Genomic DNA, 16,288 nt, shown 5'->3' with positions numbered 1-16,288 from the left:
TGTAACTGACAAAGATTGAGTCATACTCTGCATTAAATGTATAGTTGTGAGCCATATTCCTGTTGTAAGTAAAGGAACGTTGCTAAGTGTGAATTTGATTTTTATTAATGAAGTTCCTAAAGCATCTTCTTTATACCTTGTCCTGTTACGTGTTCTAAATTATTTTGGCCTTTTATTTGTTATTTTTTATTAAGGATCATCTTTCTGTTTACACAGAGTCCTGTTTACATCAAACACCAAAGAGATCCTTGAGTAGGAAATCCCGGATACCTACTTTCAGCTCTCCTCTTAATGACACTGACATACAGCAAGAAATTTTCTGGGATCCTCATTCACCAACTGCACACAAACTAGGTAATGCTAACAAAATCCCAGACTTCAGGGCACCTATTTGAGGCATGGAGTAGGAGTGTACTAAAAGTTATCAAATTTATTGAAAAATGTTCCCATTTTCTTATCATGGCTAGGTTGTTTGGGTTTATTTTTATTAAAAATTCATTCATTTTTGTTTGTTTTCATAGGCAGTGGGAAAACCAAACAGTCTACCAGTAGATGCGCAGTAGAGATTTCAGAAATTGTTAACCGTATTGCTCCTCAGGTAATTGTTACTCTCTATGCTCTGTATATGCAGTAATCAGAGAATACTGCTACAGTATTCCGTTTTAGTGAAAGCTCAATTTTAGTTATAGTAGTATCTTTAACATAGTAGGAATCAGGTGTGCAGAAAACAAAAATGTTCATAAAACTAGACTGAATTAAAATCACAAGTACAGCATTTAACTGATTGCTCTTATGAGTCACAGATGCTGTAAAAAAGGATGCATTAAAAAAGTGGACTTGCAGAAGCTCCATTTTAGAAGGCTTTATTTTAAGAATACAAATTACTGCCCCGGTCTTAGAAATACTGTTGTATTTATTTATCCTTAATCACTCATTTGTTAAAAGGTAAGAGTTTCTTTGCATACTGGATTAACTTGGCAGTGGTTTTTAAGCATTTTAAATGATCTTGAATGACTGCTGAAGTACAAGAACAAGGCTCGGATGAGCAAGAAACTCCACAGTAATACAAACATAGTAATGTTGCTTCCTTATTCTAAATAATTTGTCTTTTTAGCCTAAGATACATGGTCTCGGTGTTTCTCTTGTGCTGTAAACCTGATCTTCACAGCCTGGAAAGTGAAAATAAGATAGTATTGCCTTATTGTTTGCCTTTTATTAAGTGGAAGACGAGAACCTGTTATTCCTAAAACAGTTCTGTAGTATTTGGCTTGCAAAATATGCCTGCTTATTTGGCTGGGCCCTGTAAAATATATTCACTGTTTGGCATATTATACTTAAGAATTGGAAAATCAAGGGATGCCACGTTCTACCTTCTCAGTTATTACAGCCCTATCATAAATGTAAATAATAGCAATCTGGATTTGAAACTATCTGTTGCTTGTGTTCTTTTTTCTTCAAAAAAACAAAAAACAAATCCCAAAAACCTACCTAAAACTAACCTGTTGGTAAAGTTCAATTTACCTTTGCTGGCTTACATGCAGTAATTTCTCACTCCAACATTTGGCTCTGGCCCTCTACACATTTTACCACTGCAGTATTGTATCTCTTGGATTTCAGAATTCAAATCCAAGCCTAAACTTTGAAGCTTTGAAACAAGTTCATTTAGTGTCTAAACTTCACTTACTTCTGTTTAAAGGCTCCTTGTATAAATTAATTGTAATAGAAGAAGTCAGAATTTTTTCCTGGAAGCATGCAGAATATGATTTCTTTCATATTCTCTGAACTGTTAATGCTGCTTTAAGTGGATAAAGACAGTGCATCTCAACTAGTTTCTAAGTAGTGTACTAAAGTAAACTAGATCACAGCTTGTAAGGTCAATATTGCAGATTATGCATAAGCCTGAAATAAACAGTACTAGATTTGAGCACCAAAGTAAATCTCAGTTATTTTAATTGATGTTCCTGTTTTAAATTCATATAACTGAAGTGATACAACTATCAGTAGACAATGTTGCAGTAATCTTGCTTAGTTTGTATTAGTTCAGCACTTATCTGTGGCTTACAACACATTTGATCCAGTTTAATAGGTTTAGCAACTATTAACTAATGCAAGATGTGTGTTTAGTCCAATCTAATCTGAAATCAAATATCTGAAATGAAATCTAATCATTCAGGATGAAAAAGCAGCCTGTAATGAAGGCTCCCTTTTAGGGACATGGATTGGTGATGATGCTATTCCCTGTACACCTGGAGTAGTAAAAGTGCGAGCTAGGACAAAGTTAAGCTGTACAAGGTAAGTTACAGCTTTTCCTTGCCCGTAACAGCTGGGCTTTCATGAAAAAGTGTATGTGGTATACCTTTACGTACAGTGAACCTCATAATTGTACATTAGGATACAAAATGCTTTTAACTTTAGGCTTGTTATCTCTTCTCAATGAGGTATTTATTGGGAATTATCAAAAAGCTTGCATGCTGATTGCATACTGAAAGCGGTGGGATTTGGTCATGTTCTCTGTAGTTAAACTAGAGAATGAACATTTCATATGGTTGTGTTATTGAGCTTGGTTAAACTTTCTCAGTAGCTCTAAATTTCTTTTCTTTATTCTTTTTTTTTTTTTTTTAATCTAGAGATCTTAAAATAAAAAATCCTGAAGAGGAACTCATGAAATTGGCTAAGGAATTTGACAAAAATCTAGTAGAGCTAGATACTGTACAGGAACAAGGGAAGATTGGTCATGACTTCATCCGGACTGCCTCAGAGTCTTTAAATAATTCTAAAGATGAAGTAAATATTAAGAACTTGAAATCATTCCTTGGTAAAGTTTCTGAAACAGGTATTGCTCTGTCTCTTAAACCAGTTGGACAAAGCACTGGCATCCCTGCTGCGGAGCCCTGTCAGTCTATCAGTCAAAAGTCTATAGATGTTGAGGCTGAAATAGCCCTTCATGCTCTTTTTGACTGCTCTACCCAGAAATGTAGTGGACAGTTGAGCCCAGGACTATCAAGTATTTCTTTAAATAATAGTGTCCATGAAAATAAAGGCACCTTAGAAGAGGAACGCCTTCCTCAGCAACATGGTAATTCAGAGGCATATCAAAAACATGCTCCATGTGAACTAGGAAGCGTGAACCAGACTTTTCCAAAACCTGATACTCATATGTTGACAAAAAAAAATCTTTGTTCTCCAAAGACACAACTGGTGGTCTCCAGTAAGGTTGCTGGAATACTCGATGATTTTGATGACTGGGATACAGATTTTTTGGCAGATGACTCTTTTGTGATGCAAATAACCCAAAATCCTGAATTGATGAGTATTGAAGAAGTACCACCAATTCCTACAAATCTATCTGTGCATGGTTTCAATGATGCTAGCAGAACAAAGGGAAGTACTTGCAATTCAGTGACTTGTTTGGGGAGTATATGCAAATCTAACAGTTTGCAGTTTTCACCTTTGAAACATTCTACTCAAAACACGCAAAATGTTGTAAAATATCTTTCCTTACAACCGCCATATAAGACAGAGACCATAGCCTTTCATGGCAAATGTGATGTTAAGCCAGATAAAATAAATTCTATTTGCACAAGTGCCCCAAACAGTGATCTGAACTATATTCCTGTTTCAACACTATCTGAAGTGAAGAATGGAAATGAAACTACTCAGCCTAAAAGTGACCCTCTTCCTGTTTTTCCTTCAAGATCTAATCCTCATAGACAACAGACTCAAAAACCTGGGAATAATTCACAGAGTGTTTTCTGTCAAACTTCCAGTGTTTCTACTAATATGAAACCTACTGATCTAACTAAAGTGGTTAACCAAGGTAATACAGGTCACTCAAATGAAACTGAAATACCAAAGAAACGTCCTCCGTCATTTGATGACTGGAATGAACCTAAGTTCTCTGATGAGATATTAGATATGTTTTGTGACTCCGATAGTCTTTGGGATGCAAACTGTGAGGATGATGAATTGTTGTATCAGATGTGTGATGATATCGAAAAGCAGACTCAGAGCCAGGATGTTAAACAAGGAAATGAAAGAGCTAAATCTATACAAGGAGACAGTATGAATTCTAGATCAAATGCTGGTAATAGCTTCCCAGCAGCTAAACAAGGACTACTTGATCACCTCTTGGCACAAAAAACAAATGCAAAACAGGACACTTTATCACTAAATGATTCCTGTAGGAATTCATCAAAGGTTACACGTGGGCTGGCCACAACAGGTCATGTAGTGATCTGTAAAAACTTCTCAAGTCTTCAAACTCTGATCTCTGGTACTTCTATAGAGTGTAAATACACGTCTAAAAACTGTCGTCAAGCTGCTTCTGAAGATACTATAAAGACTGTTTCAGGAAAATGGTACAGGTCAAATTCTGTGCCAGCAGGAGAGACTGGTTCTGAAGTAACTCCTGTTAATGCAGTAAAAGTTTTTAGCAGCAAAACATTAGACAGCCCAGATTTTTTGTATAATGTGGCAAAGATGCCAAGTAACAGTTCTGGTAACAAAACATCACTTATGCCTTCAAAGTTTAAGTTCCGAAAAACTAACAATACTCAGGGTGCTCTTCATGTAGAGTCTGAAAATCCAGGGAGTCACTCTGGCATCGGAATTACTCTGCAAGGTTTGGAAGGAAGCAAAAATCAGGTGAATGTGACTTTGCACAGCAAGCTTGACTGTAAGAAACCACCTTTCAAGAGGCACCTTTCAGAGTCTTTTGCACTGCCTACATCAGGTATTTGTCTTTATTGTATCACTGTTAGACTGCTTTTGTGTGTATTCTCACTGTAATCGGAGTATCAAACAAGAAATATATATTGTATTGCAGCTTATAATAGGCTTCAATATTCAGCCATTCAGTTTAGGCATTAGTAAATGTTCTAACAAGAATTCAGAGGTTATTTTCTCCAAAATAAAATTGTCCTGGCACATCTCTTGAATTCCTGTATTTAAGGACTTCTGTTTTCCATTTTCATTCCACTTCTCTGAATACTTCACACTCTCTCTTCAGAGACACTTGGAATAACTAGGATCAAGTATAGGCTGATGGCAGCACTTGGCATACTATATTCTTAAATTGCTACTTAAAAATACTACTATTTCGATATGTATTAAATGTTGAAGCTTGAATCTGTGCTTTAATTTACAGTTCATTTTGAAAAACATTAAAGTTATGTGTATCAGCCATGATTCGTAAAACTCCAGTTAATGGTGGGGCAGGGAAAGAAGACAGCAGGTGATACGAGTGCCAATTTATTTTTATTATTGTTCACCTGGAAACTGCAAGCTCGAATCATTCTGTATCTTCTGAAACCTTGGCCTGCATTGTTTGCTCTGTGACTAAAATTGCCAATGAAATATTCTTGTGTTATCAGTCTAAAGCCTAACATTTCCTTTCATCTAGAGAGGAGGTCAGTCACTTTTCCGTCATCAAGCAATGGTCTGTAATATTTCATGCACTGGGGTTTCTTGCTAGGGAAAAATAGAACCAGCTAAGTGCCAGTCAGTCTTGGTTTTACTTGATCTCATGGCTTGGTGAAGTTTTAATCAGTATTCATTTTGATGAAATGTACTATATCAACATCAATTTTCAGGAAGCATTGTTACAAAAGCAACAAAAAAATTCCTGCAAACTATCAGCCAGCATTATTTGAAGAATCAGTATTTTATCTCTGTTTCTTACTCAGCAAAGAAGCGGATAAATGTAAAGTAGCAACTTCAGATGTTAAGGGGGGAAGGAGGGGAGACATAACTTGTCATTCTGTGGAATGTTCTAGCGAATAAAGGAATGAAAATAGCATAGATTTTATTTACAGATAAACATCAACTGTTCTCATCTTAAATTTTTGGTGAAAGGACGTTGTAACAAAAAGATGGATGTTAAGTGATCTTTTCAAAAACTGATAAATAATTTTTCATGGACACTTTTTTTTTTTTAGAGATGCAAAAAGACACTTTGTTTTATTTGTCCCATTTGAAAGACTACTTATTAAAAATACATTAATTGGAAATTGGTGTATAAAACCAGTAAAATTCTTGACATGTTCAGATGATGTTCCTGCTGGTTCCAGTGAGGTCAGGATTTTATTTTATGGGCATTTATAGTTCTGTAACACAACATATAAAATATTACACTTAGCTGTCATGTTCTTGTCTCCTTTGCTGATTTTTATTGCTACTTTTGACCTTTTTTCAACCTTTCTGCTTTTATTTATGTGACACCTGTACTATATCTGACCCCTGTGTCTATACCATCTCCGTATCTCTGCCTAACTCAGTAAAAAGCCCTTTTCACTCTGATTCCCTTAATTTTCTTAACCCACTGCCATCTCCTATGTTGACTCCTGATGACACAAGGTTCACTTGAAGGGCAGCCAAGTAAAATTTTCTTGAAGAAAATGTCTGCATCCCAGGGTTTTCATTGGGAGGCAGTAATCAGTAGCACTACAAAGGTCACGCATCCTATCCCCCTTCCTGCCTTGGGGACAGGATAGATGAGCCATTTTTAACTTGGGTGCCTGGCATGTCAGAGTACTGTGCTCTTGCCATAAATCTTCAAACACTGAAAACAGGTAAGTTAAAACACATATCGAACAAACTTGAAGGCTCCTAATACATGGGTTGTTTTGTTTTTTTATTTACAGTGTCTGTGGTAGAGCAAAAAAACAGAAAATGTTCTCAAGAAGAGATTGAAAGAAAAAAACAAGCAGCTCTTGCACGAAGAAAATCTAGAATGCAGGCATTCTTTAAAGATGCTTGAATTTGGAGGCGTTTTTTTCCTATGGAGTAAGATTTGGGGAGGGAAATGCTGGAAGACACTTAAACTCTGTTCACAGCTACTGATGGCAAGATTTTTCTGTTTCTCAATTTAGAAGAATCTTGACCTGAACCATAACTACTACTCTGGTGGTATTTAGTCTTAATTAAAAACTCCCAGTTGTAAACATGTAGTCCCAAACTATCTTAAGCACAATGAAGATTGTACTGAGTTCACATACTGTTATGTGTTGAAATTGTATAGTTTGAAAATCATGAGCATGAAAGTGTTTGTATACACACGTAAGTAGAAGATATCAAAAACAGACTGTATGTCTTGGCTATATTTCTCGTACTGCAAATATTTTAATCTATAAGAAGACTCTCAAGTACACAGAGACTAAGAAATACTAATATTTGCTCTCAAGTAGAACAAAGTTTGTAAGTTTTGGTTTAAAGAAAGTACAATCCAGAAAGTATCCAACATTGGAAAACTAATGGAAATGAACAGAATTTGGAAAGCGTGCTTAGTTTGTTTTCATTACCTTAGTTAACAGTTGTACATAGTGAAGGAAGAATTTATTTTGAAAGTTTCATAAGGTGAAAAAGCATCTTTTATAATCTTTTTTTTTTAAATTCTCTTCATGAAGAGTTAGAAATACCTTAGCTAGCAGAATTGGACCACCTATTTTTTAAACATGTGTTACTGAGCTAATTAGAAATGGTAGCCTATGTAATTTTACCAAACCATGAGCAATATAAAATACACCAGGTGAAATCTCAACAAGTATGACTTGGCTTAGCCTTATGGGTTGTGCATATTCTTCAAACTAAAGGCTGTTAAAACATAAAAATGTAACGTCATGTCAGCTTAACAGGGGCTGATAGAATTTTTGATGTGATAGATAGGTGCCGAACTCAAACTGCAAAACCTGCCTGTGAGTAAGCGGAAAGATATTTTCCAACTGAGAAATGCTTATATGTAAACGTGACACACTGAAAAGTGACCGTAATTTTTCTTTGTAAATAACTTTGAAATGTACCAAAGGTTAGAGGAAGCTTTTGGTTTCTGTAGTATGTGCCATTTTCTGTAACTCCTAAAAATGTAAGTATTGTATATTTGTAAATCATCATTAAACTTTTTTACATTTTTCTAGTCTGTTCTGAAAAATACTATACTACAGAAACTGGTAAAAGGGAGTGAAATGGGAATTCCATATGGACTTCACCTGTACTTTCTCTCTTGGTAATTTACCCAGTTATTCCATGCCACAGTTTTCTACCTATAGTGGTGACTTAAGTGCTTCCTTTGATCCATTTAAACTAGAATTCCTTGGTGGAGGAACTGGTTCTACATACAGCCATTTGCAGCAGAGTCCTAAAATACTTAACTATGCTTTCAAACTAGTGAGTTTGCTTTTGTATTAACCACTGTTCTTGGTGCTAGTGAGTTGATTATGAGATCAAGTCCCCAAGTCCCCCAAAGACCACACTGATGCCTGGTAAGCGTTACTTACAGTCTGTGGCTGCAGCTCCCTGTCCTTTAGCCAGCTCAGCAACATATGATGACTTGGATCAGCTTATTCATCTGACTGAAAATTAACCCAGAAAAGATATTTTCAGCTTTTCAAAGGGCTTCATCATCATAATATCTTTAACAGATAATGTAATGTGAAATAGCAAGACTGCTGTGTTCTCAAGCCTCTGCTGGCAGTGTTGAAACAGTTTATAAGACAGAAGATATGCATGTCCATATGACAATGTAAACCCCAAATGGCTGTTGTGAAAATTGTTTTTATCCTGAGAATGTAGGTTGAGCTGTGTAGTTTGAGGGATGTGCTTGTCTTTGTGGTTTTCTAGGGAAATCAGGTAACTTTGCCAGATGCACTATTAGCCAAGAAAGAGGCAATGAAAGAAGGCTTCTACTATCAATATTAGATATGAGAGTTATAAAACTGACTTTTAAGGTAGTGATAGACAAGAATGTCAAATCTTACTGAGAAAGAGAAATGTTAGGCTTTTGCTAGGACAGTGTTCAGCTTATCAATCCTTCCCTCCCAGGGATATTTCTCTAGAAATAATTCTGTGAAGAAACCAGGATAATTTTTGTTTTCAAGGATAATATGATTGATTATACTTCCAATTTTAGAAGACGAGGTAACTGGAAAGGAAGGAGCTGCAGTGGGAGCTGAAATATTTTTTTTTTTAGGAAGGTTTCATTCTCTGATGCAAAAGGACTAACTTATAATCAGGTTTGAAATTGTGATGAATGATGTGAAATACAGCCTAAGCACATTATGGCTACCCAAGCTAAGCATATGAAATGATACATCCTGAATGCCCGCCACTGTATGTCCTTGGACACACTTAAGTTTAAAATCAGCTTACTGCCCTTCCAGGTGATGCTGATTTTCTCAGCACCCAAGATAGAAAAGCTGCCCACTTAAAATGCCACTGGTCTCCCCCTGAGAGCAGAGTAAGAATCCTTTAACGTGAGTGTCTAATCAACCCTCTTGTCTTCTGAGCTGTAAAACAGAGCTTAGTGTATGGAATTCTGTTGCCATGAGGGATGTGGAAAGGACCCTTTGCAAACTTTCTCATGGGAGTAAGACATGAACTACTTTTTGACCACTTACTGTCACTTAGTTAACCAAGCACTTCCTTTTTTAACCATTCTTTAAAGAATCTGTTTGCTGAACAGTGTGATACACAGTAATTTTGACAGCTTTTGATAAATGCATCCATTGCCCTCACCTGTTAAACTAAGCATGACAGAGAGGGCTTTGATTCTTATTTTACTTTTCATAAATACCTATTTTAAGCATAGGTATTATGCTTCAAAGCTTGTAATTTGTTTGGTTTTTTTTTCTTAAACACTACTTCCCAAATAGAAATCACAAGTTCTTGGGATGATGGTTTCCTAACTGATGTCAAGACTAACTACTAAGATTGATTTTTTTTTTGTCACGTCCTGACTATCCCCAAATGCCCTACCATATCATCTCTCCATTAGCAAATTGAATGGAGTTACTTTTTGTGATTTGACATTACTTGAAACAAAGATGTAATCAAAAGAAGCGTGACCAGCAGGGTGAGGGAAGTGATTCTGCCCCCTACTCTGCTCTTGTGAGATCCAACCTGTAGTACTACATCCAGTTCTGGGGCCCCCAGCATAAGGAGCTGTTGGAGTGGGTCCAGAGAAGAGCCACAAAGATGATCAGAGGGCTGAAGCACTTCCCCTACAAGGACCAGAGAGTTGGGACTGTTTAGCCTGGAGAAGAGAAGGCTCCGAGGGGATCTTATTGCGGCCTTCCAGTTCCTGAAGGGGGTCTACAGGAAAGCTGGGGAGGGACTTTTTACAAGGGCAGGTAGTGATAGGACGAGAGGGAATGGTTTTAAGCTGAAAGAAGGTAGATATAGGTTACACATTAGGAAGAAATTCTTTACTGTGAGGATGGTGAGACACTGGAGCAAGTTGCCAAGGGAAGTTGTGGATGCCCCCTCCCTGGAGGTGTTCAAGGCCAGGTTGGACAGGGCTTTGGGCAACCTGGCCTAGTGGGAGGGGTCCCTGCCCATGACAGGGGGGGTTGGACTGGATGATCTTTAAGGTCCCTTCCAACCCAAACCATTCTACGATTCTATGAAAATTAAACCACTTCTATGCCATTTTTATTAGACAAATTTTATAAAAGTTAAAAGCTTAGAGAAATACTGTAATCAGTTTTGTTGGTGGAGTCAATGCAGGCAGAAGTAAGATTCATTAGGGCTTAGAAATAGTTACAAAGAAGAACCACTACACTATCAAAAATAAAATTCCACTAGCTAGGAATTTTTGTCTTTAATAAATAAGTATATCCATATTGATTGGTCAGAAGCATCCAAAAGATTTAGAAGGAGTCCAGTGAAAAATAAACTGTGTAACTACATACGTATTGAAAGAGTATGCACCACACAATGTTTTTCTTGCAAGTGCCTTTGCTCCCAAGTGCCAGCCTTGCCCTTCACCTCTTTCCACTGTTTTTTCATGGACACAGCCCAGCAGACAGGGCAGCATACTGACATTGACAATGGTGCAGACATGAGAAGTTCAACTTTTGCATAATTCTCAAACATCAAGATATAAAAGCCAGCAACGCAGCAAGGGTGTAGCTAGACATGGTTCCGTGTCTCCTAATCTGAGAGGCATAGGTTAGATGTATGGTCATTTCAGGTGCTCTTATGTGCAGGCGCCATCGTGTGGGGGCGGTGGTCATGAGCCCCTTCCCCACAATAGCTCTGTATGGCCTCTGGCCATATATCATCTTGCCTGGCAACACAGAACTCTGCATCCTCCCATCCTTGAATCCTGGGACAGGCAGGCCCCCCTGCTTCCAGCATTTCTTTTCTTCTCATTGCTGAGCAGAATTTGCAGCTTTTGTCATGCAAGACCTGTCCTGCCACAATGTTTGAGACATTAACTCTTTCAGTCTCTCACACCCCATACCTGAGTATAATTTTTATCTAATTGGGAGTGATGTTACTCACTAAAATCCAAGGATTATGTTTTTCAAGTAAAACCTGTGGTGGATATTTTTTCTTTTAGGAAAGGCAGATATGATCAGGCAAAGGATCTGTTCATCATTATTCTCCTTATCTGAACCTAAAATTGTGTGTTGTGGAATATGTATACATACACGATCATGTTTCAAGTATTTGAGAACATTGGAGTTTTTTATTGTGTTAGTTGTATCAGATTTTTCAGAGAGGCAGAGCATCCAGCAGCTCTTCATATTTCAGCCTATAAGGCACAATTAATCTAGAAGCTGCAGTTCAGGAATAGCTATGTAATCTTATACTATGTGTACGACTTAGTACATCTAGACCTTTATACCCAGAGGAATAACATAGATTAATTAATTGCTTATATCTTTTTAAGCCTAAAAAGAGCTACAATGTGTCAGAAAAGAATAGCTGGAAGCAACAGATAGTGACCTAAATATTAGAATTCCAAAGATAAAATAGAAGGAAATGAACACAAATGCTTCATTGTTTGAGAGCTGTATTGTCTGCAACACAGTCCAGTGAATCTGGTGTTTGTAGAAGAGGCCAAGGCAGATAGACTTTGTAGAGCTAAAAATGACAGCCTGAGTAAGTAGCCATCAAAAATGAAGCTAGGCAATTGTGCTGTAAATCATAGCTGCAATATTTTTTCAAAGCTCCGGTTACTATATCTACTGCTGTTTTTGTCAGAATAGTCAGAAAGTCCTGCATCATAAAACACTTAAGGATATCTAATGTACTGTTCTTGTGGAACTCAATATAAATTTCAGTGACTACTGCCTGGGTGTAACATCAGTATGGTAGCTGGCAAACCATTACGGGCCTGATTCTACTCTCGCAGCAAGCACCTTAAAGCACTGGAAGTAATGGAGTGACTCAGGCAAATAGAAAATTTGCCTATTCTTGTTCTTGTCTTTAGCACATAGATCTAGTAAAACAGCATTGCATTTATCAGACATTGCTTTTGTTTATGTCCATTTTCAAAGTTTTTTGGGCAAAAAGGTTGCATTTATGGATACCTTTTAAAAGCCACAGTTAACAGCTTTCACCTTGAACAGCGTAGTTAACAGAGGTGAGGAAAGGACTACAGGATTTATAGATTTCCTTTTTAAGGCGGTGTGCTTTTTGCAGCTTGTCCTCACTAAAGGAAAAACTTCATTCAGGTTTTAACCCTAGAATATTAGGACTCATGTAGACATGGGAATGAAGCTTTGCATGCACTGCCACACTCTCCATGAACAGATGTCCAAATATATTCTAACTGAGCAAAACAATTTAGGGTTTAGGTTTGATTATTTTGTTTGATTTTGTTTGTTTGGGGTTTTTTTGGCTTAACAGGGTGGGATTTCTTACATACCTAAAGCTGAGCACATGCTGGGCATGTTTTGCAGAATTATGGCTGTAGAGCTGAGTGTCTAAGCCTTTTGAAGCACCTGGGGCAGGGCAAGTCAAATTGGTGATTCACAGTGGTATGAAAAAGAGTTTGACGAATAGTTCATTTTGAATATCACATTGGATACTTAGCTTCACCTTTGGGTGTTACAGACCTGCAGAAAGCTGAACCTCACTGAAAAAAAATTGACATAATGAGAGAAAGAAAAATGTGTTATCCAAGGCTTCTGTAATGGTTTGGAAACATTTTAGTAGATCAAGTCTTAACACTTCCTCCACCAATAATGACTTGCTCAGGACATTTTTTTTTCCAAATTATCTCTCATGTTCTGCAGCAAAAACCTGAAATGCTTCTTATAGGCTAATCTGTACCTGGCTAGGGCCAAATGTTTTTGTAAATTCCACTGCTGTAAATGAAGATGTCATTAACCCTAATAACTATTTTGTTATTGAACTTGAATAGGTGCTAGTGATGAATAAATCAAACTGAATTTTGTAGAATGATTAAGTTTTCCATATCACTTGCTTAATTTTCAGCATGCTGATTTGCACAACTTCAATGTAAGCCACTCATCAGAAGGGGCAGTCAAACCAGCAAAGACCTCAATTTCCAGTATACTATAACAGAAGATCCCAGAATATTTTCTTGTTTGTTTTTTTTATGCTAGATTTCCAAGCAACATTAAGAAAGCAAAGGAAAGCTATGGTCCTTTATGGGCTGGGGACGAAGCCTTACAGACTCATTTTCTCTACACTTTTCTCTCAGGCTGGCCTGGGCCCTTCAGAGAAGACACTGCCATCCAAATCTCATACAGACTTTTTTGAAACTCCTCAGGGCTTTTTTCCTCTCCATCCTTTGGCAATTGTAATCCCTCAATGTCTGATGTGGTCGTTAAGCATGCTTTGCAGATTTGACTAGGAATCATGTCCTATTAAGGCTTCCACAACAACCAGACCCTGCTCCTTTATAGGAGACTGGAGCTATCTACTACGTTTCAGAATTACATTTACTTTTATCTTTAACTCAGTTATTTTCTAAGGCATAAGTCATCCACTTCTGACATTTAAGGATCCCAAGTTTGAGGTGTTAAAGCTGTACAATCTGTAATCTGTGGATGTGAGGGAGGACACTTGGACTGCTTCTAAAGGAGGCATGTGGGGAGAGTGAGAACAGCAAATTCATATATGCTATACAGCAATGTGAAATTTCTGAAAGGCTCCACATCACCAATTTCTAGAGATCAAAAAAGTTTGAATATACTGTATTACAGTGTCAAATCTTGACATCACATTAAAAAGAGTCTGCCCAAGTGACGGTTTTCTAATAGTCAACCACAAAGGTATGAAGAGAAGTTAGAGGATAGCCTGTGGAAAGAGTTATGGAAGAAACTGGAAGATGGTTTAAGATGTCAATTGGTGTAGACCAGATAAAGACAGACCCTTCTCCATTTTCTTGAGAAAGTTTGAGGCACCAACAAAAATACATAAAAGACTTGTTATAAAAATGTCTAACAAGCATACATTTGGGAAATGGAAAGATTCAAACGTTCATGAAAGGATGACAGAGATTCTTGGAAGACATATCAGATCTATTTGTCATGTCAGCAATTTGCCTGTGTTCCAGAAAAAGCACAAGTAGTTTTGTGAGCACTGAAAGTAATCAAGCCTGATTTCCTACAGCCTAATTAATGGAGTTTCTAAAAGATGCAAGTTCCAGTTGAAGGTTTTTTGGTTAAGACCCATCACATGAGAATACAGCATGGATTCTCTAGGGACTACTAAGAATGAATGCACACCTGAGCCCTTCTGCAGATACAGGGATTTTTTTTGAGACTCTCTCCTCCGTCATACCACTCAGTTCTATCAGACTTCTGAAAAATATCCTTATTTTTTAAACTCTCCAAAGAGCTCTCCTCCAGTGTACTCAGTGACAATGGTCAAGTTGTACACACGATGACTTGAGCACTTATGAGAAAATATGTCTTCCACCCTCCAAACTTGCCTAATTTTTTGTTATTCACAGGAAAAGACTTGCGGCTCAGTAATTAATAAGTAATTTGATGTTATTTCTGACCTAGGAATGAGAAAAGATGGGAGAGGGCCTGGAATTTTCATTTCACCTTGACAAGCCCTGTGTGGGACCCTGTGCTTTTCTTCATGCTGTTGTTGGTCAGCTATCTTGCTCCTGATAAAAGCCACTGTCAGTCTGCTTGCTTGTAACAGCTAAAGCCACTGGTTCTGCCCTGTTATATATATGTACCAATATTTTAATTAATTTTCTATACAATAATATTTATCAGCTACAATCAAGAAGTAAATGTAATTTTAAAATTAAGCTAGCTTCAATGTTTACTGCAACTTAATGACAACTTTAGACAAGAATTTAATTACATGGAGTGATATATTATAGGGCTGTACCATGGGACTTATTTTAAAGTGTATTTTAGAGTCCAACTTTTAGACTCAATATGAACTTAAATCAAAATATTTCCACTTATGTAGCACATTCTTCAAAATTGATTACAAAATTAGCCACAGTACTAATGGAGGCTTACTGTAATTTTATGTGTTATGGTATAAATGACTTGCAAGAACACTCTTGGGGAGTTGTACTGTAATTTAATATCTTTAAAGCTAAAAACTGCTAGGGAATTATTTTTTCAAGGGGACCTACATTTTCCCATTAATATTACCTAGAAATACATCTTTCTGTAGGACAGAAATCCTTTGGAATTCACATACCACATCCAGAAAACACACTGAAATGTCATGCTATGCTTTGCAGAACCAGCCTCCCCTGTGGAGCAGAAAACAGATGAGGACTACGGAGACCAAGCTTTTTGCCCCTCCTTCTTACTGCATGCTGGTCTCAAGGAGGTTTACAAAGGCCAGTAATGATTTCCTTCTTCACCATTATCCTATTCTCTGACCTTATTTTACTGCAATGAGCAAGAACCATTGCTCTGTGACAGTACCTTAGGCTTCGTCTAGATAAGGCTGCTGTTCAACTTTTTTAAACAAACTTACTTCAATAAAACAGTGGCTGACGCCATTCCCTGACTAAACAATTTCTAGAATAAGAAGTAGGTAAGTCAGCACAACACTTGGGTAGATGAGGAGCTAGGTTTATTCTGGGATGTAACTGCTTAAACATGCTAACACAAATGAAATGGGCTATGTCAAAACATAAAGGGATTTTTTTCACTACCTAATTAACCTTTGTGGTGACTTTTCAGTGGACATTATTTGTAGATCTTCATTTAGGTAAGAAGAGCTATATTGCAGATCGATATGGCACCATTCTATTGTAAGGTTATGCCAGGCATATGCTCAAGGATGTTTCTACTTTATAGACAGGCATGGTATCTCCTGACTGCTCCAAAGGCATCTAAAGAAAGATTTATACCCACACAGTGCTTGTAACAGCTCCACAGGAACTCTAACTAGCCATGAGTAAGTAAGGCCCATAACCAAAAACACTGAGCAGCACCTCAGCTGGTGTAAACTGTCACAGCTCCTCTGTGGAGCCAGGGACTCTTTATGCAACCGGAGGATGTGTTCCTCTGAATGTGGCGAACATTGACCTCCAATATATAAAATGTCC

At 37.3% G+C, this 16,288-nt stretch overlaps 1 protein-coding gene across 1 annotated transcript; it reads left to right on the top strand.

Moving 5' to 3' along the window:
- Nucleotides 1–216: 216 nt before the first annotated feature.
- ETAA1 (Ewing tumor-associated antigen 1) lies at nt 217–6,757 on the top strand (the record flags this gene model as incomplete). The annotated part of the gene is made up of 5 exons (XM_010190454.1): nt 217–354; nt 522–598; nt 2,174–2,292; nt 2,628–4,732; nt 6,642–6,757. Coding segments are annotated over 5 exons (2,555 nt in total), but the record flags the coding sequence as incomplete, so codon positions are not given.
- Between the last annotated feature and the right edge of the window lie 9,531 nt (nt 6,758–16,288).

Source organism: Mesitornis unicolor, unplaced genomic scaffold, assembly GCF_000695765.1.
Source record: "Mesitornis unicolor isolate BGI_N332 unplaced genomic scaffold, ASM69576v1 scaffold13528, whole genome shotgun sequence".
Taxonomy (NCBI): domain Eukaryota; kingdom Metazoa; phylum Chordata; class Aves; order Mesitornithiformes; family Mesitornithidae; genus Mesitornis; species Mesitornis unicolor.
The sequence above is the reverse complement of the archived record's forward strand: the minus strand, read 5'-3'. Positions and strand labels throughout refer to the sequence as shown.